The sequence below is a fragment of the Sorex fumeus genome, unplaced genomic scaffold (assembly GCF_029834395.1).
Source record: "Sorex fumeus unplaced genomic scaffold, SorFum_2.1 ptg000054l, whole genome shotgun sequence".
NCBI classification, from domain to species: Eukaryota; Metazoa; Chordata; class Mammalia; order Eulipotyphla; family Soricidae; genus Sorex; species Sorex fumeus.
In genome coordinates this window covers 13,414,282-13,441,220 of record NW_026606111.1, presented here as the reverse complement: position 1 = coordinate 13,441,220, position 26,939 = coordinate 13,414,282, and the positions used below count along the sequence as shown (strand labels likewise).

General features: G+C 38.3%; 1 protein-coding gene across 1 annotated transcript in view; it reads right to left on the bottom strand.

Annotated features, from left to right (window-relative positions):
- MANEA (mannosidase endo-alpha) overlaps positions 1-18,123 on the bottom strand; it is a 37,813-nt gene extending 19,690 nt beyond the window's left edge. The window contains exons 1-2 of the mRNA XM_056125312.1: positions 18,023-18,123; positions 5,745-6,323 (exon numbers count right to left, since the gene is read on the bottom strand). Coding sequence (XP_055981287.1) covers positions 5,745-6,285 — 541 coding nt within the window. The 5' untranslated portion in view covers positions 6,286-6,323; positions 18,023-18,123. The remainder of the gene's footprint in view (positions 1-5,744; positions 6,324-18,022) is intronic.
- Between the last annotated feature and the right edge of the window lie 8,816 nt (positions 18,124-26,939).

Genomic DNA, 26,939 nt, shown 5'->3' with positions numbered 1-26,939 from the left:
AGACAGCATCATAATTGAGGGTATCACTGGTGGATTCTACTTTGGTTTTCACTAACCACTGCAACAAACCCTAACAGTAAATACCTGAGGGGAGCTCCACCCAGTACAGCAATCTGGATGCAGAGAAAATGACTACCAGCAAGCCAGCCGTACACTTAGAGACTAAGGGTGCTCAGCTGCTTGCCAAAGGAATTCTATACAATGATATACCCCTGCAGGCTCAGGGCCCGCCAGTCTCTGAACTCTACTAGCACCAGAGTGCTGTCCCCTTGCTGGCTCTCAGGCCATAGCCTCCCCATGGGTCCAGCACGACTGAAGACAGCAACCACATCCATACAGGTGCTTTGGAAGTCACTGGAGTCCTGGAAACGACAGGGTATGAAGGTCAGGACACTAAAGAATGTGCCTCCAGACCCAGCATCCTGAACACTGCATGGGTCTCTAGGGGCCCGGCCGTCCAGCATCTGTGGAAAGCCGCTGAATACTGGCACCCAGAAACTCCTTGCGGGGGACTGAGCACACAGCCAGCCCCACGTGCTTCTGTAGCTCTCCTTACATTGTCCCAAATCACTGTCTAATTCTCTCAATGACAGAGCTGATGCTCAACACTCTCAATCTGGGAACCCAGCACATGGTCACCACTGGACAGCCATAAAGGCACTCACCTGATGACTGTTTCGAGCTGCTCTAGACTGGCACAAACATGCCCTCCAGGATTTGTGCTAGCAATGCCCTGGCTGTTTCTTATATGTCAGGCAGCCAATTAAACTCCACCTCTGACTCGTACCTCACTGTGTTTTCTGTTACACAGAGCTGAGAGCTCGGCTTAACTTCAGATTTGATCTAACATAGTCTCCCCAGCTGCTGCCCAGATCTGCATGTTGTTGGCACTTAAGCAGCAGTCAGACACTTGAGAATTTAGATGTCCTGGTTGCTGCCAAGGGCTTTTTGGTTTATGCTCATATAGTCAGAGCTTGCCACTCACAATAGCAACAACCAGCCATTGTCCAGGCTCACTGAAACGCAATGCTACAGCTGGAAATAAGCACACATGCCTATGAATTCCTCGGTTATTGCCAGGTCTCAAATGTGCACCAGAGATGAGGCCAGTTGCTATGGAATGTGAAATCCCCCAGTGCCAGGCTCCCTGTATCCTTGATTACAAGAGAGTGAGGTACTTGATTACCTGGAATTTGAAGAAACAGGTCTGAACATTCACAAACGTGAATCATCCAGTCAGCTCCAGGCCACTGAACCTCACTGCTATGAGCAATAACAATTGCACAATCCCAGCCAGCCATTGTCTAGGCACATTTAAGTTTAGATTCCCTGAAAGATCAATAGTGCTATAAATTGATACTCAGTGAAATGAAGAGATCGATGGAAGAGAGCTTTAACAAAGACAGAGAAAGAATGAGGGAAAGTATAAGAGAAGTACAGACAAACATAACAGAGCCAAGGACTACAGTGGTTAAATGAAAAAAAAAAACACAGGGGGTTCCAGAGTATAACAGAATAAGAAAATAATAATAACAATAACAATAACAACAACAACAAAAAAGAAAAGGGTCAGATTCTGCCAAACAAATATAAAAATAGTAACTCAGAACACCCCCATCACCAATCAATACTTACTACCAATCAATTGTATGAAAACTGATAAAGAAACAATAACCTTGAATTAGGAATTGTACCAGATGTATTTGCCAAGATATTTAGATGTCTCTCCACTCTTCTCAAAAGCTGAATACTTAGCTTTGCCCAAATCAGGAAAATGCACAAATGAAATGAAAGTAAGTAGAAGAAAGCAGGCCTGGATGGAAGGATGTGGTTCAAGTGGTTGAGCACTTCCCTAGGATACCTGCTACGAAATGTACCACGAGCATCAAACACAACAAGGGACAGAATGGGAAACTCCTAAACAGTATTACCCAGTGTACCCCCGCCACTACTTTTTTTAATTAGGACAAAAACAATAGAAAGGACTGACACCAAAAGCTCATTCTTCAAATTAATTAAACTGATAAATCCTTAACTATGCTCACTAAAAAAGTAGAGAAAAAACCCTAAGAGGATCAGAAATGATAGCAGAGAAGTTACAACAAATGTCATATAAATAAAAAGGATCAGAAGAACCACTTCAATCCACCAGGTTCAAGAATCTAAAGAAATAGACATATTCTTAAAATACTACACTGTTCTAAGATTAAATCAGGAAGAACTAGAAAACCTCAGCAAAACAACTATAAACAAACAAACAAAAAAATGAAACATGTAATCAAAAGTCTCCACACCACACCAAAACCCAAAAACCCAGAACTAGGATGGTTTCCCTGGGAGCTGTACTTAATCTTGATGCACTTCCTAATACTGAAGAGATTCTGCCCCCCCCCCCCCCCGCCCAGACATGTTCTATGAAATCATTACCTTATGCCAGAAACAAATGTGGACATCACATAAAACCACAGACCCATTTTCACAATGAACATAGATGCAAATTCTCAACAAAATATTGGACAAATAATCCAACAATTTATTAAATGGGTCATATACCATGAACAGGTAGGATTCATTCCAAGGATATAAGACCAGTTCAAAATACACTTATCACTTACATATATATTACTCTAGCTCAATGAAAGGAAAGATAAAAATCATATGGTCATATCAACGAGAGAAAAACTTCTGACAATATTCAACATCCATTTATAATTTTTTAAAATATCTATTAAAATGGAAATTGAAAAGACGTCAACATATATAGGACATGCATCACATAGCCACAGTTTACAAAATGCTCAGTGGTGAAAAATATGAAACCCAGTTAAGCAAGAAACATATATAAAAGAGATCCAAATGTAAAAAAGTAGAACTAGGGGCCGGAGCGATAGCACAGCGGGTAGGGCATTTGCCTTGCACGCGGCCGGCCCGGATTTGATTCCCAGCATCCCATATGGTCCCCTGAGCACCGCCAGGGGTAATTCCTGAGTGCAGAGTCAGGAGTGACCCCTGTGCATCGCTGGGTGTGAACCAAAAAGCAAAAAAAAAAAAAAAAAAGTAGAACTACCTTTATTTTCAGATTATGTATTATACAAAGGAAAACTGAAAAACTACTAAAATATATGGCTTAAAATAATTAACCAATAAAGTGGTAGACTTTAACAAGATGCAAACATTTGCTGCATTTGTTTTGCAATAAAAAATAAAAAGGGAATAAAAGCCTAATCCCATTTCCAATTACATATAGAAGAATTAAGTATCCAGGAATAAATCAAACAAAGAATCACAAAAGCTCATACTTCTAAAACTGTACATTAAAATAAATAGTAAAACATATTAGGAAATGTAAGGATTCTAATGGATTGAAAACATTAACATTATAAATTGCTTTATCTAGATACAGTGAAACTCTTATCAAATTCTCAGCAACAGGCCAGAAAGGTATTACAAAAGGCTAGGGCTTTGCATGCAGCGGCCTAGGTTTCATTCTCAACACTAAGCAAGAGAGAGATCCCCAAGCAGTGCACCATGTATAGACTCAGATTATGGCCAGATTCAGTGCCCACCACCAAAGCCAAGAGAAAATAACAAAATGAGAAAAAAAAACCCTCTGGGAAGGTTTTATTTTTAACAAAAGTAGAATAAAATATCACTGAAATAGGTATAGAAACCTATATATAATTACAAAGAACCCAAATAACTAAAGCGATCCCAAGTTTTAACAAAAAGAATGGAGGCATCATGTGCCCCATCCTCAAACTGTATCACAAAATTATAGTAATCAAAACAGCAAAGTACTGAACTCAAAGACAACAATAGCTAGAACTGAAAGTGAAAAAATAGACGTCAATACATGGACAGTTAATTTAAGATAAAGGATCCAAGAGCCTAAAATTGAGACAGAAAAGTATTTTTTATCAAAAAACGGAGATAGGGATAGACCTACAAAAGAATGAAAATAGATCACACTTTCACATGATGCGCAGAAGTTAACTCAAAATGAATTTTATGTTACAATCCAAACCATAAAATATAGAAGAAAACGCTCTAAGATATGTATTTCCATGATATATTATGGGACTTTACACCAATGACAAAGCAACAATATATTAATCATGATTACATTAAACTAAAAAGCTGCTACACTGTGAAAGAAAGCATCACTCAAAGAAGAGAAACCCTAAAAAAGAGAGAAACCCTAATGAATGTAAAAAAAAATCTGCAAAATATATTTAACAAAGGGCTAGTATGAAAAATATGTGAGGAACTCACAAAATTTAACATGAAAATAAGCAACTCAAATCAAAATATGGAGGAACTAGCAAAAATAGACATTTTAGAGAGATGGCCAAAGGAATATGAAAAAGATACTCATCATCTTTTGTTATTTGGAAAGGCTAAGCCAAAATTAGATAAGACATCATCCCAGGCTTGCAAGAATCACTATTATCTAAAAGACAAGAAGAATTCACAAATGCTGAAGAGAACAGACAGAGGGAACTGCATGTTCACTGAACCCTGTTTAGTATATTAGGAAACCCTTGTAGACTACTTGTGGGATATAAATTGGTGCAGGCATTATAAAAAAAGAATATGGAAATTTTTCAAACAATAGAGGGACTGGGGAGATAGTACAGCAGGTAGGGTGCTTGCCTTGCATGCATGCTTCCAGTCCAGGTTTGATCCGCAGCAACCCATATGGTCCCCTGAGCACTGACAGGAGTAATTCCTGAGAGCACAAGAGAGCACAACTAGGAGTAATCCCTAAGTATTTCCAAGTGTAGCTCCAAAACCAACAAAATTAACACATTAAAATTAGAAATACTGTACTATCCAGTTATCTTACATTTGGGAATTTACCTGAAAATACAAAAAAAAATTGTAAAGATATAAGCAACCCCCATGTTCACTGCTGCCATCATTAGTAATAGCTAAGACCTAAATAGTAATTTAGCATACATCAATAGGATGATTAGATCAAGATGACATAAAATAAACATACAGATGAACACATCTCTGCTTAAAAAATAAAATAAAATAAAATAAAAAGTTCTCTCACCTGCAGCACAGACAGTCCTAGATTTTATGCTTAGTGAAACAAGTCACATGAAAGACAGAGTATGTTTTCACTAATAAGTGGTTCATAAAGAAACAAAATGAACAAAATAAAATAAAGTGTTAGACTATGAACCAAATCAGATCACAATTTAAAAGAGAACAATATTTGGTAAACTGGATTAAAGGAATGAAATGTATGGGAACCTGGGGCTGGAGTGATAGCACAGTGGGTAGGGTGTTTGCCTTGCATGCGGCTGACCCAGGTTTGATTCCCAGCATCCCATATGGTCCCCTGAGCAGCACCAGGAGTGATTACTGAGTACAGAACCAGGAGCATCACTGGATGTGACCATCTAGTCACAAAAAAAACAACAACAGCAACCAAAAAAGGAAATGTATGAGAAAAGATGTAAATCAGACTAGTGGTCCGTTTAATATAATTTATACTAACTCCTAATGATGTACACCTGAATCCTGTATTATAAACTAATGTAACATCAGTAAAAATGATACCTCTCCTTTTCCAAGTTAAATGAAGAAATATACATGCACTTAAGTTTATAACTTAAAATTAGAAATAATTTGAAATTACCGATTAATTTACTGTTCTACACATTTTAATATGTATCTATCTAAATATACAAACATATTTCAAAATATAAAATACATGCAAATAAAATAATTACCAATCAAAGCTGAGGATATTTGTTTCATGTGAGTTTCAATAACAGAAGGATCTCGAGAGCTGTAACTTCCCAATTCAGGGTAAAAATTAGAGCCAATGTCTTCTGGAGGACTGTGTTTCCCCTGTGGATAATTATCACCTATGCTTGAGTCCCAATGCGTCAGGATTGCGTGGTTCCAATGTACATATTTACCATCATATTGTGGATTTCCATACCAGCTATAGTAAAACACATGTAAATAGTAATTCAGAGGTGACTGTTCTTCCAGGTAAGGTTCAGAGGCTTTAGAATCTTTCACAACTTCAATGCCTTTTAAATTCTCAGTATTTGTTTCAATGTTGATTTTGTCACTCTTTTGGGAATAAAAAACTTTTTTCACATGAGATGTCCGTTTACTGAAAACTGGAAGGAGGTCAAGTCCAAAAGGATCTCCCAAAGTACCTTTATTTGGTCTCAGCATTTTTAAACCCATCATCAAGCAGAAAATAAATAAAATAAAAAATGACAAAATGATGCAATTTCTTTTTCGAAACTTTGCCATGATGACATACTTTGAATTCCAAAATGGTCAATGGTTATCTGCAATTCATTGAAAACAATAATCAGTAAGTAGTGTCAATAGTATTGTCTAATTTATTCAAAATGAAGATCCATAAACTTTACTACTTTGAAAAAATTTTAAGTGCATTATGATATTAAGTAGATCACCAAATACTGTTGTCTGCAGCAGAATCTATATATAGGGATATCAAAATTACATTTTTTAGATAAACATGATGATTATAATATTTTTAGTTTCAATGTTTGGGCAGAAGTTGGATATATCAATATAGGGAGAGAATATTTAATGACTCATAAAATTTTCCAAATATAAACAAAATGAAGGTTAAAAGTTTAAAAAGGAAATACTTCCAAGTACAAGAAAGCCTAAGACTAAATGGATTTTCAATGCACAGTTTTTAATTAAAGGAATGCCTTCACAAAAATAAAAAGAATCATCAATGTTAAGATATTTTTGTAAAGAAATAGAACGTGATAAAGAATAGACCAGGAAAAAAGAGCACAAATCAGAAACTCCCAGTTCAAGAGATCTTATTTTGTAACTTTGAAAATCTTTTTGAAAGAGATCATAAACATCAATTTTATGCTTCTAAAATGGTATTGTAAGTGTTTATTTTAATATACATGTAAAATTTCATGGTTTGAGCAATAGCACAGCGTTAGGGCATTTGCCCTGCACGCAGCCGGCCCGGCCGACCTGGGGTCTGATTCCTGCGCCCCTCTCAGAGAGTCGGGCAAGCTACCGAGAGTATCTTGCCTGCACAACAAAGCCTGGCAAACTACCCATGACGTATTCAATATGCCAAACACAGTAACAAGTCTCACAACAGAGACATTACTGGGCCCGCTCAAGCAAATCAATGAACAATGGAAGGACAGTGCAGTGCTACAGTACATGAACCAAATACTGAAATCTACTTTTTACTGAAAATTGTCTTATTAGAAAGCTATTTGGCAAAAATGCTAACATTGAATGTATGTATAAAATAACTCTTTAAAATAAGGGTCATGGGTTGGAGCAATAGCACAGCAGGTAGAATATTTGCCTTGCATGCGGCCAACCCAGGTTCGATTCCTAGCATCCCATATGGTCCCCTGAGCTCTGCCAGGGGTAATTCCTCAGTGAAGAGCCAGAAGTAACCTATGAATTCCGGAGAATAATACTAAGTTCTATACCTCAAGTATTAAGCTGATTAAAGAGACACAGTTTTATAATTCTACTTTGGTTTGGTTTATGGGTCAGACCCAATTATGGTCAGGGCTCTGGAATAATACCTGGCAGTGTTCAGGGTACCACATAGGTTGTGAAAATGGGGTTCAAAAGTAGTTCAGTCACATGCAAAGTACGTATTACCTGCTATACTGCTTTTCCAGTTCCTAAAACATAGTTTTTATGCTTAAAGTGCATAGAGTCTATGAGGAAAAAGAAGACAAACATGCAAATAACTCAAAGAAAAATTAAAAAAAGAGAAACAGAAGACCCATAAAGGAAGGAAATGCCATATGAACTAAAGGGCTTAAGGAAACTCTTTAAAAATACATAAGTTTTTATAAACTGTCAGGGAAAAGAGAAAAAAATGACCCTGTTGGAAACAATATGCTCTAGAATATAGAGAATTGAGTAAAAGAACGATAATTGACTTTGTTGAAACAAATTAAAGGAAGAAGATAAAAGGTGATGAAAGAAAATAATGGACAATACAGAAGTAAAAACATCAATGTCGTAGTAAAAGCAAAACAAAGACATTTTCAAACAAATTATTCGGGAAAGATTTTAGCAGCGGCATATTGACACGATAAGGTAAAGGTAAAGGTAAAGGCCCTCCCGTTGATCGTCGATTTGCTCGAGCGGGCCCAGTAACGTCTCCATTGGAGACTTTGTTGTTACTGTGTCTGGCATATCGAATACTCTCGGTAGCTTGCCAGGCTCTCCGAGAGGGGCGGAGGAATCGAACTCGGGTCGGCCATGTTGGCTGCGTGCAAGGCGAACGCCCTACCCGCTGTGCTATCGCTCCTTATTAAAGAAATTATTTATTCATCTCGAGGTAATTTTTTTAAGAAAAAGATGAAGATACAGATAGATGTGAAAATTCACAAACACTAATAGATCAATTTGTGAATAGCACTATTTGTGACTCTAAAAACAGTTGAAAAAATAAAGCAGCATTCTTTGAAAAGACATAATGTAATTTTATGTCTACCATAGCAAAAACAAAAGGCAAAAAGAATGTAATATACATATACATAGTACATATTTGCACACTCACATATATATATACATATATATATATATATAGAGAGAGAGAGAGAGAGAGAGTAACATGTTTCATCTAGTACACAAAAGAAACCCATGACAAATAAGTAAAAATCTAATGAGGGGGCTGGAAAGAAGCATAGCACGTAAAGGCACTTGCCTTGCACATGGACCATATATGGTCCCCAGAACCAGTGATTCCTGAGCAGAGCCACCAATAAACCCTAAGCACTGCACGGTGTTATAGCCCAATAACAAACAAAAAAGAATCTAATGAGGTTGATTATCTACAGGGCAGTAAGGAGGAAAAGGGTAGCAAATTTGGGAGGATTAAAAATGAGGAAGCAGCATTGGAGGAATGAGTGTGTCTACACTGAACATAGTTTCTCGTACCGTTTGTCTTTTTGAATCATGTTATAGTTTACATATGAAAGAAAAACATTAACTGCTATACTCTAGCTACTAGGTTCTATGCAACAGTATAGATTAGCAAATCTTAAATACTTCAGTGCATTCCAAAAGTAAAGTGAATAATGGATTCAGGGGTAAATTCAATCCTTGGCACAAACCCCTCTCCAACCATAGCCAGGTATTGTCATCAGGGGATGCACGCAGCAAAGGGACCACCAATTTGCCTAGCCAGAGCATGGAATTGCCCAAGCAGCCCACAGAGCCACCCCACTTGCAGCCAGCAGTTTCCCAAGTGGTCCCACCCGCAACTTGCCTAGTCTGAGCACTGAATTTCCCAATCAGGTAGGACCAGCTATGAGGGTACTAGGGCCTCTGGAACATGGCTCAGCCCTCCACAATCACCCCACCCAACAAAACAGCAAGCAAATAAAATTATGTGTTAGAAAATGTGGTTCAGGATTTGCAGTGACAAAAAGAAAGAAAGAAAGAAAGAAAGAAAGAAAGAAAGAAAGAAAGAAAGAAAGAAAGAAAGAAAGAAAGAGAGAAAAGGAAAAAGTATTATAAATGAAGTGAGATACTAGAAAAGGAAAAAGTATTATAGATGAAGTGGGATACTAGACTAAAACATGCTGTCAGACATAAATATGCACCACATAAAGTCTCCTGAGCACTGACAGGAGTGAGCCTGAGCACAGAGCTAGGAATCAGCTCTGAGTACCACCAGGTGCGGTCCAAAAAAGCAGGAAAAAAAGGCTCATGCCAGCATTTTGGTATTTTAAATATCCCTCTGTACTTAACAGAAGCTGGCTCTTTAGAGAAATGTTGATTCTAAGACCAATGGGAAAGTACAAGAACACCGAACAGCTTGCCACAAAGTAAGAAAGCGTTCAAATGACATGAAGCCATGCCCAAAGGTCACACAAGCCTTCTTGAAGGAGCAAGTCATGGGTTAAATCTAGACAACTTCAGCATCAAAATTGTGAGTAAAAGTCTGCCAAGAATCTGCCAATTTATAAACTCAGATGAAATAATGGAATTAGAATATCACCATTTAGCAACTACCATAAGAACTCAATTAAGCAACAACTGCCAAACATTAAATGGTAAAAGTTTAATAAGAACTTGCTTTGCATGCAGCTAACTGGGTCAAATCCCTGTTACCAATATTGTGCTCTACACAATACTACAAGGGATTGTAGTACTACAAGGGATCAGTTCTGAACATAGAGGCAGGGCTAGTCTCAGAGCACTGCCTCTTGGACTCACCCACAGTACACCCCTGCCCAAGATGTTAATTTGCTGCTTTAGATGGATGGACATGGAGAGTAACCTGCTAAGTGAACTGAGACAGAAAGAGAGGAACAGACATAAAATGATTGTACTATTTTGTGGAATATAAAAAAAAATTAAGTATGGGACTAATACCCAGGAATAGTAGAAACAGGGGCCAGGAGGATTGGTCCACAGGTGGAAGGTTGCCTTAAGTGCCGGGGGAGAAGGCAGTTGGGAAAGAAAAGGGACCACTATGGCAATGCCAGTTAGAAATGATCGTTCTGGATAAGAACTGCATGCTAAAAGTAGGTTAAAGGAATCAACATGATAACCTTTCAGTACCTGTATTGCAAACCATAATGCCCAAAAGGAGAGAGAGAGAAAAAGAAGGTGCCTGACATAGGGGAAGGCTGAGGAGAGTGGGGTGGCATGAGGGAAACTAAGACTTTGGTGCTGGGAAATGTACACTGGTGGAAGGATGAGTGTTGGAACATTGTATGACTGAAACCCAACCATGAACAGCTTTGTAACGGTTTCTCAAGGTGATTTGATTTAAAAAAAAAAAAAAGGAATCTATCTCATAAAGATACATCAAACAATATATAGAGTGTATACAAATATACACAAATGTATGCTCAGGATCAGATTATCCACACATTCTACACATACATATAACGAGCACTTGTATAACTAGACATAACAAACACATAAGTATGTTTTCTGTGTTATGGAAAACAAATGTAGTAAAATACTACAATCTGGGGCTGGAAAAACAGGATATATAGAAGGTAGGGAACTTGTCTTGTACACAGACTACTCAGGTTTGATCCCTAGCACCCAATATGGTCCCCTGAGTGCAGAGCCAGGAGAAAAACCTGAGCATAGTGGGGTCTGGTCTAAACACCAGCAAAAAAAATTTTTTTAAAAGAAACATTAAAATTTGGGGAAAAGACACTCAGATTTCAAAATTGCAGTATTTTGGAATTTTTTCATAAATCATTTTTTTAATTCCATTGGAGGACAGGAGCTATTAATCTAATGTCTGCTTATTTCGGCAAATGGTCAAATCACATGCTCATTCAAGCTTTGAAGGACTTCGATATCTATGCAACATCTAGAAGTGAAAATTCTATGTTCAGAATATGGCAGTACTGCCAATACGAACAGAGATGATGTCATTGATTTAGGCAAGCTTCTATTATCTGTTTGCCTAAAATTTCCAAGTTTCCTTGACAAAAACAAATCCTTTCCTAAAAGTGAGAATTTTGACAAGCTGAGGAGGATATAGATATTTGTGTACCTAATTAATCATTACAGAGAAAAAAAACAGGAATTCTATAAAAACACAGTAACAACAAAGTCTCCAATGGAGACGTTACTGGGCCCGCTCGAGCAAATCGACGATCAACGGGAGGGCCTTTACCTTTTTATATAAAAACACAATACCAAGGGATATTAAAGATGTACACAATGTAAATAAATAATAAACATGTCAAGTGGTTACCTCTAGGTAAAACAATATATTAATATTTTCTTAGTCTTCTAATGACAAAATTTCCAATAAAAAATTTCTTTGATAGACATATGATTTTTATTCTTTTTCATTTTCATTTTTCAAAAAATAAATGTCTTGTTTGTTTGGGGGCCACACCAGCTTGGGGTTTATTTCTGGCTCCGTACTCAGGGAGACTCTTGATTAGTGCATGGGTGACCAACTGAAGTGCCAGGGATGAAACACTGATCAGGCACATGGAAGGCAAATGCTGCACCTACTGTGCTTGTTCTCTCACTCTGGGTTAAGGATTTTTTAAGGAGATAGCAAGAATACTGAAGAATCATAGAAAAAGGGTAAAAACAACTACTGAATTTATAAAAAAAAAAGTTAAGAAACTGATTTTGAGATGCTGAGCAACTAGTTGGAGAACTGCATAGATTCAGGATATGTAACAGGAAAAATATTTATTCTGGAACCTGAAGGCTTCAGTTCAAAATAAGCCATACTAACACAGCCCTGTGACACTGAAAACGCCACTTAATTTCCTCCTTTAAAAGAACATTGTAAAGAATTTTGTAAAATAACTGTTTTGCAAATCATGCAAAATAATGTATATAAAAGAAAATATAAGTGGCAATGTTTTAATTAGTAACTAATTCAACTGTAAAACAAATGAATAGCAAAGAAAAAGAAAAGAAATAGCCCTGAGTTTTCAAACTTGTTAGCTTTACTGACCTGATTAACATATGAAGACAAAACATCCTTTATGGTAGCCACCTGTTCTCTCGCCTATACAAATAAAGGTTTCTTCTTTATATTTCACTTTAAATAATTACCACACCATTAAAATCCATTTACTCTATCCCAACCTCGAAATCTTAATTAGCAGTGTCATTTCAACCTAAATGCAGAATACTATGACTCAAAGTATGTGCTCTAATGCCTGTGTTCAAATTCCAGATGTGCCACTTTTCAGCTTTTTCATTTACACATTTCCTGATCTTGACCTGTTTCTTTTCTCAACTGTACAAGGAGTTACTACTTCACTCATATATTTTTCTGAGAATTTATGTGGTACATCACGATCATGATCATCCTGCTGTTCGTCGATTGCCTCGAGCAGGCACCAGTAACATCTCCTTGGTCCTAGCCTGAGATTTTAAAAAGTGCCATATTCAAGGCTCTTTCAGGGTTAGGAGAATGAGACCCATCATTGTTACTGGTATTTGGCATATTAGGTACGACACGGGAAATTTGCCAGACTCTGCCATGTGGGCGGGATACTTTCGGTAGCCTGCCGGGTTGTCCAAACCAAAAATGAGATAATAAGATGTCTGAGAATTTAATGATTATAAAATTTCTAGAACAAGTTCTGGTTTAGTGTAACACTAAATAAATATGAAAAAGTATTTATTATGATGTGGTGATTAAAGATTAGTGTCTGACAGGCAATGAGAAAACAAAACATAATTCGTTCTCTATAGTTTTCTAATTTTTAAGTACTACGTATCCTCCAAGTCATAGTCAAATGTTGCTTCTTCTAATTGATTTCTTAATAATTGCAAGAGCAAAAGTACTTCTTCATTATCTAATTAAGCAGTATTTCTTAATCTTTTTCCAAAAATGGCTTTACATTGCTTCCTTCCTGTGCTATCTGCCCCCCTGTCAGCCCTGTCAGCTGGACAACACACTGACTAGTTGACCCTCTAGGCTAGTGCTACTGTGCACCATTTACATGATTTTTATCTGTGACCCCTTTGAAATATCCGGAGTGTCCACAGAAGACCATATAGTTCCAATTGAGAAATACTAATCTAAAGCACTATTCGCTTTTTAAATGGGTTTATTTATGTACAACACCATGAGCACCATGAGATATCTACATAAGTAAATCCTCTACTAGGCTGTTCCTTAAGGCTCAAAAATTAGCATAATCTTCACGTTTAGTAATACATCTAACACACAATTAGTAAAGACTTTTTAAACAATTTAATTTTTGGCTCCTTTATTTTCAACACTGGAATATCTTTTTTTTTTTTTTTTTTTTTTTTTTTTTTTTTTACATAGGAGCACTGCTATTTATTCAGCCACTGATTAGCTTATTCAATTGGGCATCAACTCCACTACTGGCATATATCTTAAGTCTATAAAATATTCTAGTATGCCTTTGTGATTTGACTTTTGTGCATGGTTAGAAGAAGTCTGAGTGGATTTTTGCTGTTGTGTTTTTTTTTTAAATGTGGCCAGTTTTCCCAGCACCATTTGTTGAAGAGGCTGCCCATATATCTGATGATCTGTCTCTCAGTTTTCAATTCCATTTCACTGACATGGGAGTTTGTCCTTATTCTAGGCTCCTTTAATTACTACAATTTGTAGTACAGTTCAACGTTGGGAAGAGCAATGCCTCCCATTTTCTTTTTCTCTAGACCTTAATATCAAACCTGATTCTGTAAGTTACGTTGAGGAAAATATAGGCAGAGCTCTTCAGAACACTGAAGCCAGAGATATCTGAAAGCAGTCAAAGCCCTTCACCAAGGAAACAGAAACATGATAAACAAATGACTACATTAAATTAGAAGTTTCTGTACCTCAAAGGAAGTGGTGAACAAAATATGACACCCAACTGACTAGGATGAACTATTTGCCTCTCACTCATCTGATAAAGGACTAATACACCAGATATATACAACACTGATAGAACTATATTAAAAAGAAACTTCAACCCCATCAAAGAATAGAGAAGAGATGAACAGAAATTTCTTCAAAGAAGACCTACAAATGGTCAAAGGCTTATGAAAAAAAAATGCACTGAATCACTAATTATCAGGAAAATGGAAATCAAAACACCAGTGAGATATCCAACTCACACTACAGAAACTGGTACTCTTCAAAAAGAATAAGAACAACCAGTGCTGACTGGTACAGATGCGGGAAAAAGGGACCCTCATTCACTGCTGGTGAGAAGGTTCATTGGTCCAGCCTTTTCAGAAAACAATTTGGAGATTCCTAAAAAACACCAGAGATCAAGCTCTCATTTAACCCAGCAATATCACTTCTTGAAATCTACTCCAGGGGCCCAAAAACAATAGAGAAGAGATATTTGCAGCCCATGTTCCTTACAGCTCTATCCACAAGAGCCAAAATCTGGAAACAAGCAAAATGTCCAAGAATAGATAACTGGGTAAAGAAAACTAAGGTACATATACACAATACAGTATAACTCAGCCAAAAGCAAAGATAAAACGATTCAATTTGCTGCTATGTGGATGAATCTGGTGTCAAGCTGAGTGAAGTCAGAGGGATAGACACCACACAGAATAATATGTGGGATATAAAGAAACATAATACAGCAACAGTACAGTACTGAAACCAGAATTTTTTAAAATATATATGTGTGTATATATATATACATATATATACACATACACATATATCACTGTCACTGTCCTCCCGTTGTTCATCGATTTGCTCGAGTGGGCCCAGTAACGTCTCCATTGTGAGACTTCTTGTTACTGTGTATGCATATCAAATACAACATGGGTAGCTTGCCAGGCTTTGCCGTGCAAGCGAGATACTCTTGGTAGCTTGCAGGGCTCTCCGAGAGGGGCAGAGGAATCGAACTCAGGTTGGCTGTGTCAGCCGCGAGCAAGGCAAATGCCCTACTCACTGTGCTATTGTGCCTCGTTAGTGCAGTAGGTAGCGTGTCAGTCTCATACACATATATATGTATATCTGAAAAAGTGCTTCTCACAGAGGGAGGAAAATGGGGAGGGGTGCATAATGAAAGGCATTTTGGTGGAGGAGGGAAGTGAACACTAGTGAAAGGATTGATGGTGGAACATCACATGTCTTAACCCAATTATAAAAATCCTTGTAATTCATGATGACTAAGTATTTTTTTAAAAAGGTACTAATATGTATATTTACTTGAGTTATTTATAATCAGTCTATTAAACAGAGAGAAGTGACAAAAGAGCCAACAATTTTTAAAAATCTGTATTAATAAAAATGATCATACCAACAGAATCATACAAGTTTTGATATAACCAACAGTTCTAATAATCTCACAAGGTAACAGCAAATCTACTACTTGTTTGATTTTATTTCTTCTGGTTTGGGAACCATACAAGGCAGCACTCAAGGCTTCTGGTTTTGTGCTCGGTGATCAGTTCTGGTGGGGATCAGGAGACCAGATGGGGTGACAAGGATTGAACCTGGGCTGGCAGCATGCAAGACAATTTCCTTATCTGCTGTACTAGCTCTCAGCCCCTCATATGATAAGGGAATTTAATAAAAGAAGTTTCAGAAGTCACCTAACAGGAAAAAAAAAATAACTGCAAACATCTTTGTTTCGAAGCTGGCACATACTCAAACTATTAGAAATGGTGTCTATTAGAAATCTGTCTCCTTCAATACTATAACATATAATAACAGAAGCTACATATATGACATAAATTTGTTTTTTTTTAATTGAGGTACCATGGTTTATAACACTATAGATTCCTGATACCTTGAACATCTGTATAGATTTGATTTTGAGGTCAATTGAGGTCTGAGATGTAATATCTATTACTGCTTCAAAAAATATTTTCTGCAACCTTATTTCTAAGAAAATGACAAAAAAAAACAAAGTCCACTTATGATATTTATATTCTAAAAGTATACAGACTTCCAATGCATTTTCTTTTTCATTCTTGTTTTCTTCTAAATACATTTTCTAAAAAACAACTGGAAAGAGAGTTTACATTAGAAGACACATCTGGAACTTTCAAGATGAGTTTCTGTCCCAAAATTTCTTTGCTTGTTAGTGTTAATGTAAATGCGAGGTGAAAACGAAACTGGGGGTAAAAGAAACACGATTATGTATAATCTCTTCAGTTCATTTTTAATCGTCATGGCCTAGAAGCAGAGCTTTTATAATAGCATTTACAGGTAACAGGACTGTGGTATAAAGACGTTGGTAACTTTTCAAGTCTTTGAGGGATCCAGTGGAAAATTAAGCTAACATTAAACAACTAGCAAACCAAGCATGGTTCTAGAAATTTAATTTTTGTTCTCATACTATTCCACCTAGCTACAACTTAATTACAAAAAAAAAGTTTAGAGAACACCATTACTATATATTACCATGTGGCTCTGCTATGATTTACTGATTATGGTTTTAGAAAATGACCAGTGATCTTTACCATAAACTGTAACCCAAATGTAATCTGAAGACAATTTACCTTCTGATCCAACACATGGCCAACAGCCCAATCTCCCACAGTACTTTATAGGCAAAGCCACAAAACGCACTTTATAGGCAAAGCACAAAACGCACAGTACTTTACAGGCAAAGCCACAAAACACACTCACTCCGGAGTTTATAGGGCAAGATAAAAAAAATAAATAAAACCACTGCCATCAAAATAATTCTGCATACAATGTGATTTTGTATCTTTTCAACCCATCACTAAAACACTTCAACAAAAACCACACACTCACTCTTAAACTTCTCTTTTTTATTCACATAAGTCAGCATTATCTTCCCTTGTTTATTTTTCATAGCACTGCTATTCCCTTAACATTTAAACCCCTAGGGTCCTGCAACAAGAAAAAAACAAACAACAACAAAAAGTCCTGTCTTGACTTCCTGAACCTCTATTGATCTTTTGGAAAATGGGAAAAGATGCCAGCCAGGCAGAGTGGAATACTAAGACTTTGCAAAACACAAGTGTGGCAGGGCAGGGCCATGCACCGGCAAAGCTGAGCGGACAAGTCACGCTCTGCGGTGGCCTCGCATCCTTAGGGCTCTCCCCCACCTGGCTCCAGCAACCTTGAGGCTTACAACGCGCCAAAAGAGGCCACGATCCTCCCGAGTCTACCCCTGGGCTCTAGGCCAGGGCCCAGCTGCAGTTTGGGGTCCAAAGAATTCCGTGCGGGAAGACAGTCTTGGAATTCCCAACTTGCTAGGGACGGGAAGGCGAAAAAAAAAAAAAAAAACCGCGGCGATCGGTGGTTCGACTGCAAAAAAGTGGCACAGATAGGCAAGCGGGGTCGGGATCCAGCACCGCAGAACGCACTAGGGCTGGCCCAGAGGAAAAAGTAGAGTCTAGTGACAGATCCGAGCGGCACAAAGTCCCCGCACAAACAGCTCCAAGCATCAGCCCGAGGGGCGCAGGGTCAAAGGCCGTTGGCAGGCGAGCGCGAGCCGATTGGCTGGCGGGCGAGTGCGCAGGCGCTCAGGGTGAGCCCTTGTCCTTCCAGGATGCGTTTGAGGGGCCCCGAATCCGTCCAGTTACTCACCCGGGCTCTGGGAATCCGGTCACCAGGAGAAACTATAACGCTAGAACCCCGGAGGCATGAGACCGAGAGAGAAACGCTGGCCGCGGCCACTTGAAGCCCCGCCCCCTTAAAAGGCCAACGCGGGGCGTTCCGGAAGCTCTGTGGGCGGGGCTTGTGGGGCGGGGGCGGGGCTAGACGAGAGGGCGGGACTCAAATTTGCCCAAGCGGTTTTCTCGGTCTGGGAGCGTCCGGAGGGACCACTGAGAACCCGGGAATGCTTGCGGGGAAGCCGGAAAGAATGGAGAAAAGGGGCAGAAGAGAGAGGTGTGGTATTAACCAACTGCTTTCACTTCCAGAATCACCCTCCCCTCTCTTAGAAACTTGTTTTTATTTTGAAGTTTCCCCTGAAAAAGTTTGCCCTAATCTCGGGCCTCCGTTTTTTGAAGCGAGTCACTCAAAATTTGATTTTAACTCAACTACACCGTGGTTTTCAAACTTTTAAAATTAAAGAATTATTTCATGTACTTATTTCCTGGAGCTTTACTTGGAAGCATACAATAGACAAAGGTGGCAGTTTTATTTAGCAACTGTATCAAACCACATTTGTATAAGACTACAGAGAGTGATAGGAACAATTGAGAATAAAGCAGGTTTGAAGATTAAGGACTTTTTGTTTCTTTTTTTTTCCTTTTTGGAATTTCAGATAACCTTAGCGTACGTCAGCTTTTGGGAGGTTAGCTATACCTGTCTAGTTACATAGTAACAAAGAAATCCTGATTCATAGTCTACAATGTGCTGATGTGTGTACAATTTTGTAAGAACAGCCCCGGAAATAAAATTGCATCATTTAAACAAATTGATTGTGAAATATACCTACAAATTGTATTCTAGGCAGCCACATTTTAAATAATAATAGTAAATTTACAAGTACCAACTACAGAGCTGATGATAGAGAAAAATACTAGTATTTTTTTAATGTTCAAGAATAGACTTCCGAAGTATTTCTTAGAAATATCATGTAAAGTTTTACTGAATTTCTTGCTCTTTTTGAAAATAGTTATGTGAATCTCTAGTGTTGCATTTTATATTGTGCATCAAATAGCATTTTCCCCTCTTTGCCATTTGTTCAGCTATTCAGGTTTTGAGGTTCATCAAGACAAAAATCCATTTCACATAAACTAAGATACCTCAACATTCTCCATGACACCTGCTGTTGTTAGATTTTTAATTTTTGCATTTCAGTAAAATCTGGTTACTTTTTAATTTGTATTTCTCCTCATCAGTGGGATTATGTGTGTTATGATATGCTTAGTGGTTATTTTGCTTATAATGAAATCTCATTGTTTGCTTTTGAAAATTAGTGGATAATTTTTATAAATTTTAAAATTAATACTTCTCATCAGTTTTATGAGCTGCAAATAACCTTTCTATAGATTTCCTGGTATATGTCTTTGCTTTTATTTTGTTGTGGGAGGAGTCTAAAATCAATATACTATCTCCCACTGAGTTTATTCTGCCTATTATGATGTCTCTTGAAGACCAAATTTATTTTAAATTTTAAGCATTGCTAGTAACACTTTAATAACACTTTACTCTTTTATTTCATGAATTCTGCTTATTTAATCTAAATCTTTCCAACCTGAGACCATAAGCTGATGTTCTATTTTCATTGAGAAGATACACAAAAACTTACTTGAAACCTTGCTAGACAAGTCTAGCAAGGTCTCCACAAAATGGTGAAATGACAAATCCCAGCCAACAGTCTAGGTCTGCTACAATAGAGTTATAAGACCTACATGAGGAAAATTTCTAAGTAATAGTCCTTACAGTGCTCAGTGAAATTAAGATGGCAACAGAAGAAAATGTCAACAATTTAAAAGTACGAAAGAAAGTCCAAGAAAAATCCATTGAGAAATTATAGAGTCACACAGTAGCTGAACTAAAAAATTACAGTCACAACAGTCAAGAGCAAAGTGGAAGAAGCTGAAAATCAAATCAGTTATCTTAAAGTACAGTAGTAGAAAACGATTTTTTTTTTGAAAAACAAACAATCCTGGCATGAGTGAGTGTGCTTCACTATGTTTTGATAAGATGGTTAGCCTCAGAGGGTTTGCTGTCAGTGCTGTGCCCTAGTGACAAAGGCTTTCCAACTGCACTGCACTGCACTGCACTGCACTGTCCTCCCATTGCTAATTGATTTGCTTGAGTATGCCCAGTAACATCTCCATTGTGAGACTTGTCACTGTGTTTTGCATATCGAATACATCACTGGTAGCTTGCCAGGCTTTGCCAGGCAGGGGAGATACTCTCCGTAGCTTGCTGGGCTCTCTGAGAGGGGCGGAGGGATGGAACCTGACTTGGCAGGGCCAGAGCATGCAAGGCAAATGCCCTACGGCTGTGCTATGGAGCTGTGCCATGGATGTGAGGGCGATCTGGCTGCGACATCTGTTACCCCATTGATCACCAGAGTTGATTCGGTTGATCTGGCTGGCTAGGCATGTGTGCCCTTCCTCCCTCACCACTCTAGGTACATCCCTCCTGAAGCTGAGTGCTTAGTCTTAGAGGACGGCCTTCCCTGAATAGAGACAGACTGGTCTTTGGTCGAGAGTATATGAGTAGCTGCGCTCCCCTGCTAGAACCTCCAAACAAGCTCTCAGGGCTTTTCCAATTGTCTGAAAATATACTACACGCAATATATACATGGTTGTAAACACTTAAGATCTTGTTAATATTCAATTTCCTTCCAATGCCAAAAATTTAACTTTTAACTATGCAAATAACAAATCTTAAGTAAAAGATGTCTGGGCTATATGAGGGAGTAGTAGGAGTTATATAGTTGTAAATTGCTATAGTCAGTAGATTTATGTTCCTCCCATATTTGTAAGTTGATACCAAATCTCAAAGTGAAGTTATAAGAAGATTGGGGGTTTGGGGTTGATTAGATACAAAAGGGAATCCAGACAAATCTGTCACTGGTCTTCGGCCAAATTAAAATATGCTCTGACGTACAAAAGAGGGCACTATCTGGCGTTCCAATATTTCATAACCAACTTCCAAAGATGAAGAAACAAATGCTAATGTGGTAAATCATCTGGTCTGTAGTATTTTGTTATATCACCACTTAATAGAATGACACTAATAAAGTCAAATTCCCTTGAACTTGATTGTGTTTCAAGTACTGGCCACGTCATGGCAGTCTTGAAGAATGGACCTGGGAGAGAATTTCACTAACCCTACTCTACTAGACAGAGACTTCAACTCTAGTTGATGGGTACTATTAGATTCAAATAAACTAATGACTCTATAGGGCCAAATATCCTAGGAAGAACCTGTCCCATTCTCAGGTGTGGTGGCAAATAAGCCAGATTTATACCAGTAATCAAAGAAGCAGAGTTCTGTCTCTGCTATATACATTTTCATTCATTTCATTTCATCATCCTGTTATTCGTCGATTGCCTCGAGCAGGCCCCAGTAACGTCTCTTTCATCCTAACCCTGAGATTATATTCAAGGCTATTTAGGAGAAGCCTTCAGGGTCAGGTGAATGAGACCAGTTGTAGTTACTGGTTTTGGCATATCAAATACACAGCGGATAGCTTGCCAGGCTCTTCCATGCGGGCGGAATACTCTGGTAGCTTGCCAGTCTTTCCGAGAGGGATAGAGGCTTTTGGGGTGACCTCTAATCACCCTTGTAGGTGTTACCATATTTGAACCCTATCAAATATGGTACGACAATTCCAGAAGATGGGTATTTAGTGTCTTATGATGTGTTGCGTGGCCGTCCTGGAGTGTGGCGACGGCTGGGTAGTGGAAGTAGTGTCATGACAAATGACCTGGCACCCGAGCTGCGCAGGAGGAAGAGAGCAGCTTGGAACGCCTTCAAGAATGTCGAAGAAATAGCTAAGAGGACAAAGAACCTCCGGCTCCGGGCACATCTCTTTGATTCCACTGTTCTTCCTGCATTAACATATGCCTCAGAGACCTGGGCCCTACACAAGCCAGATGAGAACGCCATTCAGGTCTCCCAAAGAAGAATAGAAAGAGCTATGCTTGGAATATCACGTTTCACTCAAATGAGAGAACGAATCCGGAGTTCTGACATCCGTCGACGATCAAGGATCAGGGACGCTGTCTCATTTGCCAAGGTGTCGAAAATCAGATGGGCTGGTCACGTAATGAGATTTAAAGACGACCGTTGGACTAGAGCTGTTACTGATTGGATTCCACGGGATGTCAAGAGACTGCGGGGCCGCCCACCTACCAGATGGTCAGACTTCTTCGTCAAGATCATGAACGATCGGTTTGAGGCCCTTCATGTTCCCGGAGCGAACAGATGCCATTGGGCTACACTAGCACGTGACAGGGACAAATGGAGACGTTACTGGCGCCCGCTCGAGCAAATCAACGACTAACGGGAAGTTAAGTGATTAAGTGATTTAGGAGAATGAGACCCATCATTGTTATTGGTATTTGGCATATTTGGTACGCCACGGGGAGTTTGCCAGACTCTGCGCTGTGGGCAGGCTACATTCGATAGCCTGCAAGTTTGTCCAAAGTAGGAATGAGATAATAAGATGTCATAAAAAGATGTCCTGATAAGATGTCGCTCGGTAGCGCGGTTCCGGGAGCTGGATTTTATAGTCTCTGAGTCTTGGCCGCTGATGGGATTACACGGCGCCAGGGGGCCAGGTGGTGGGTGTGACCCCCGCCTACTGGAATTTGGAGGATCTGGGTGGAGGATGCTCGACTCCAATCCGAGTAGGCTGGGAGATCTCGGCCCCGGAACCCGCGTGGCTCTGTCCCTCTGCCAGTACCTTCATGTGTGTGGAGAGTGGTCTCAGCATGGTGGTGGCTGGTCCTGGAGGTCTTCGGCTCCTGGAGCCCTGGTCGGGGCGGGGAGGAAAGCTCAACCTGCTCCCCTCCAAAGGGCCCTGGCGAGGAACAGCCAGGCGCGGGGACAGAAGACTGCACTGTTCTCGTCCGGGAGCTGGATTTTATAGTCTCTGAGTCTTGGTGGTTGATGGGATTACACGGCGCCAGGGGGCCAGGTGGTGGGTGTGACCCCCACCTACTGAAATTTGGAGGATCTGGGTGGAGCATGCTCGACTCCAATCCGAGTAGGCTGGGAGATCTCGGCCCCGGAACCCGTGTGGCTTTGTCCCTCTGCCAGTACCTTCATGTGTGCGGAGAGTGGTCTCAGCATGGTGGTGGCTGGTCCTGGAGGTCTTCGGCTCCTGGAGCCCTGGTCGGGGCGGGGAGAAAAGCTCAACCTGCTCCCCTCCAAAGGGCCCCGGCGAGGAACAGCCAGGCGCGGAGGCAGAAGACTTCCTAGCTATATACATACATGTATAAAAGTAAAGTAAAAGTAAAGGCCCTCCCGTTGTTGATCATCGATTTGCTCAAGCAGTCCCAGTAACGTCTCCATTGGAGACTTTGTTGTTACTGTGTCTGGCATATCGAATACGTCACGGGGAGCTTGCCAGGCTCTGCCGTGCAGGCGAGATGCTCTCGGTAGCTTGCCGGGCTCTCAGAGAGGGGCAGAGGAATCGAACTCGGATTGGCCATGTTGGCTGCGTGCAAGGAAAACGCCCTACCGCTGTGCTATACACATGCTATGTACCCTATGTGTTTCTATGCATATTTTAAAGTTTTATATATGTGTATATACATATATACATTCATTTGTATATATAAATGTAAAACTTTTTAAATTTTCTATACTAAAATAATCTTTGGATATGACATAAACATCATTCTTCATTTTATATATATATCATATATAAAATATTTTTGTAAAATATGTTGATATTTGTACTTAATGATGGTTTGACTTTGTTTAATAACCATAATAAGCATATATTAATTTTTCTCATTTAAAAGAACAAAGGATCATGGGAGATAGTCCTAGGTTTAGGGTGCAAGCTTGACATGCACCAGGTCAGGTTCCACACATGACATCTCAAGAATGACAGGAGTTGCCCTGCAGAAACTCCAGAACGGTAGCGCCCGAGCAACACTTTATCCTCAACACCTAGACTGATCCTCTGGCACAGATGGTTTAGTATTATCATTAGTGGTCCCAGGGCGGCCCTTGAGGACCCTCCACCAAAAGAACAAATTTAAAAAAAAGTAAAAAGATAATAAACAACAAATTAATCAATTTGGGTCAGGATAATTGAATTCACTTGTTATATCTTCAACTATAAATACCAAAGAAAATAAATTTTGCTCTTTGAAATATATATTCCCTGAATTATTCATCAAAATACGTGAACAGACACTTTGCCACAGTTTTCTATTTTAATAATTTATATTTTATGATTTAAAAAATTTTTATCTTGAAAAGGATCTGTAATGTTAAGGAGGAGAGTAATGTTATCACTTTATGGAAAGGAAAATATTCAGAATACCTGGGTAAGACATGTCCACAGAAATCCTTATGCAGCTCATTGTAAAAGCCAAAAACCTCTGACTTCTGTTACCTCTATGGCCCCAATTAAAAAAATAACACTTTTGCAAATTACATTTTATTATCATTCCCTGTTTTTCATTTCTAATTTCACTACTTCAGTTAAAAGCTTCATCACCTTTTATGTGATTCTGATTGATCTTTTACTTACCTTCGACCTTTCAGTGAAATTGCCACAGAGCAATCAAAATGATCTCTATGAATTAAATCCTTATACCTTTCTAATTCTTTTTCTGAGACTCAGGATAAAGTAAAAAACTCTTGAACACAACTTAAAAGAGGCCTTAAGAATTTGACCTCTGGTTAACTTTACAGTATCAAACTCAGTATTTTATACTACCACACCCTTTTCACTCTAGCTATAAGAAACTATAATCTATTGAAGGCTTGCTTGTGATAGTTCATCTCTTATATCTTTTTTTTATGGTTTAATTGCCAGTTAAATTTTAGAACTCAACTTTGACATAGCATTTTGTATGAAGTTTTTTTTTCTTATAGCCAAATTATATATTTTTCTTATATCCTTAATTTTATCCCATTATCAACTTATTTTGAAAGTTATTATGCAGTCTCTCTCATATCCATCTGCTTATCTGATATGCCAATTTCATTGATCTGTAGCCATCAACAGGACATGATATAATTTTTTTATTAAATCAATCCAACAATGTATTAATTTTTAAATTAACAGATAAATGAACAAGTAAAGGAATTGATTTGAACACATAGAAACATATCAGTGTTGGGCATAATACCTTATAAAGTGAAAATGAAAAATAAGCCACATGCAGTGATGCTCAGGGATCACTCTTTGCCTGAATTAATTAAAATGAATTAATTTATAGGGAAAAAATCAATTAAACGTGTTTTTTTTTTAGGTTTTAGAAAGATACCATTGAAAATAAATCTAAGCGATTCTAACATTTCAAGTTTACTATCAGAGATGGATAAAGGCACTGGCACAGAATGGAATGAGATAGAGGCATTTCTAGTAGACACTTTGACTGTTCTGATCAAAAGTATTTTGAGTTCTATGTATTTGATGTCATATAAGAATGTAATTTAGGGAGAAAACCGGTAGTGTGTTTTTTTTTCCCCTGGTACATTATGATTCTTCCTAATGGTTAGGGTAATAACAAAGGAAAAGGCATCCAGATACATGGTTTCCATAGACAAAAGTCTGGACAAGTGGAAGTGAGAGACAGAGAACTTTGAAGGGAAATCTTGTAAATTTTAAAGGATATACCATGCAAAAAATATATTATCCTACTAGACCAACTCATATCTAAACTTTTTTCACTTCATTGTGGGACACTATATTACTAAATTTATGTTTACTGCTTTTACCACTACAGAACTATTTTGAAAAACACACTTATATATGCAGGACAAATATTTTCAAATTGTGCACATGCTTCTATTGTTACTTGGGCAACTATCAGGCCATAAATGGTTTTGTCACAGTCAAAAATGAGAACAAAATACAAAGAAAATATAAAGTGGGATAGTTCTAATAATGGAGAAAAACAGTTTTTCAAAATGTATTCTTTTGTTATTAAAAAAAATCTTCCCAGGGGCTGGAGTGATAGCACAGCAGGTAGGTCATTTGCATTGCACAAGGCCAACCTGGGAGCGATTCCCAGTATCTCATATGGTCCCCCAAGCACCACTAGGAGTAATTCCTGAGTGCAGGAACCAGGAGTAATCCCTGTGCATTGCTGGGTGTGACCTAAAAAGAAAAAAAACTTCCCTGAATAATTACAAAAAATAAAAAAAAAAGTTATCTCTTGTACTAGCAAAATTTCACTTGAATTCCAGAATAAATGCTGTATATACATAAGTATTTGTACATATATGTGTATATATGTATTATGTAAATATATGTATATATAAAATGAAACAACTATCAAAATACTATACCCAAACCCTGTAACATTCTGTTTAATGTCTTAACTTCAAGGGGTGCAGTTCAAAAAACGTGGAATAAAATTAAAGCCTCACACCTTTATATATATCTACATGACAAGAGACCATTGACCTCAGTCATTTCTGTACAGGAAATCATGCAGAGGGACATTCTTTGACATGTTTCCATGATCTGTTTGATTTCCTGTCTAGTTTGCTGCAAATGAGAAAAGGTCATCTTTTTATACTTATGGTAATCCTTTGCACACAAAGCCCCATCTTCTTTATCGAATAGTATATAAAGGTGTGCTTGGTTCCAACCATATTTTTAACTCTTGAAAATAATATTGTAATGGACATTAGCATTGGTATAAAGTTTTACATTATTTCTATATTTTTAAAAAGATACCAAGAGATTGAATTGTTGATGTCTATGCTACTTCTACTGTTTGGCCATGTAAATATTTCTTTGAAAAAGTGAATACTAAATCTCTATTCATAGTTTAATTGTACTGCTCTTCTCTCATATGAATTTTATACATTGGATATTAATCCATTTTCAGAT